The 1112-nt window shown below is 53.9% G+C and overlaps 1 protein-coding gene across 1 annotated transcript in view; it reads right to left on the reverse strand.

Moving 5' to 3' along the window:
• LOC108791983 (alanine aminotransferase 2) overlaps nt 1-266 on the reverse strand; it is a 26929-nt gene extending 26663 nt beyond the window's left edge. The window contains exon 1 of the mRNA XM_018562647.1: nt 14-266. Coding sequence (XP_018418149.1) covers nt 14-145 — 132 coding nt within the window. The 5' untranslated portion in view covers nt 146-266. The remainder of the gene's footprint in view (nt 1-13) is intronic.
• Nucleotides 267-1112: the final 846 nt, after the last annotated feature.

Below are 1112 nucleotides of genomic sequence, written 5' to 3' on the forward strand. Positions count from 1 at the left end.
GAACCGGCGTTACCTGCTGCAGCTCTTTCTCCAGCTCCACGGCTCGGATGACTATGGGGCCCCTGACGGCGTACTCCACCTTCTTAATCCAGGGGTTCATGGACTCCAAAGTCAGGATGCGACTGTGCACGCCGTTCTCGTTCATCTTGCCAGCGACCCGTCTGTCCCTTTCTGCCAGCTGTGTTCCCGAGGCGGACCTGGAGGAGGAAAGGACAGGGGAGCTCAGAGGGGTGACACGGGTGCCGAGGAAGCGGGGCACCCCGATCCTCAGGGCGCTCATGGCTGCAATGAAAGGCAGAGAGGGGAATCCAGGTGTCCTGGTAAAAAAGTTTGCAGAAGGTGAAAGTTTCCAGGAGGAGAAAGTTCGGATAAAACAGGTCTGGCGGAATTCTCTCGGACTTTGTGCAGTTGGGGAGAGGAGACGACACGGCAGCAATTAGAGAGAGAGAGAAAAGAAGGAGGAAACGGAGAATGTAGAAGAGGGAGGGAGAAGGAGGGGAGATCGGCGTGCACAGGCAGCTCCCAGCATGCAGAATGCAGAAGATGGTTTCATGTAAAACTTCTGCAATCCTGTCTGCAGGGACCAGAAAAGCAGGAACTGCTCACCCGGCCGGTGACAACCTGACACTGAGCGCTCAGCCACTGCCTCTCCGGGCTATAGAGGGGACGGGGAGGAGACGGCCACGAGGCACCACGCTGACACAGCCCACTTTCCTCAAAAATTCTACCCGACCATAAAGGCAGATTAATCTGGGAGGAGACTTTGGACTCTGCAGGAGAATATGGATTAAACATTTTCATATTCCGAAGAGGTGGAGGGACCTGCGCTGGAGAAATTGAAAAAACGCACACATGTGGCATTGAACGTAACATCTGGAAGTCATAAATGTAAATAGTTTCAAGGCTGGACTCCGGGAGAAGCAAATATTGTCTACATACAAAGAGGCGTGTGTGTTCTTACTGGAAGCCTGGGGAGCTTTGCGTGTTCCTTCCAGACCTGTGCAGTCATCCAGTGTGAGCAATAAAGACCGCTCACTGCTGATCTCTCTGCCTGTGCAGGGTGACTGGTCTTGTCTCCGCCCCCTCCTGTAATAAAGACCGGTCACTGCTGA

The sequence above is a fragment of the Nanorana parkeri genome, unplaced genomic scaffold (genome assembly GCF_000935625.1).
Source record: "Nanorana parkeri isolate BGI_ZX_2015 unplaced genomic scaffold, ASM93562v1 scaffold588, whole genome shotgun sequence".
In the NCBI taxonomy this organism is placed as follows: domain Eukaryota; kingdom Metazoa; phylum Chordata; class Amphibia; order Anura; family Dicroglossidae; genus Nanorana; species Nanorana parkeri.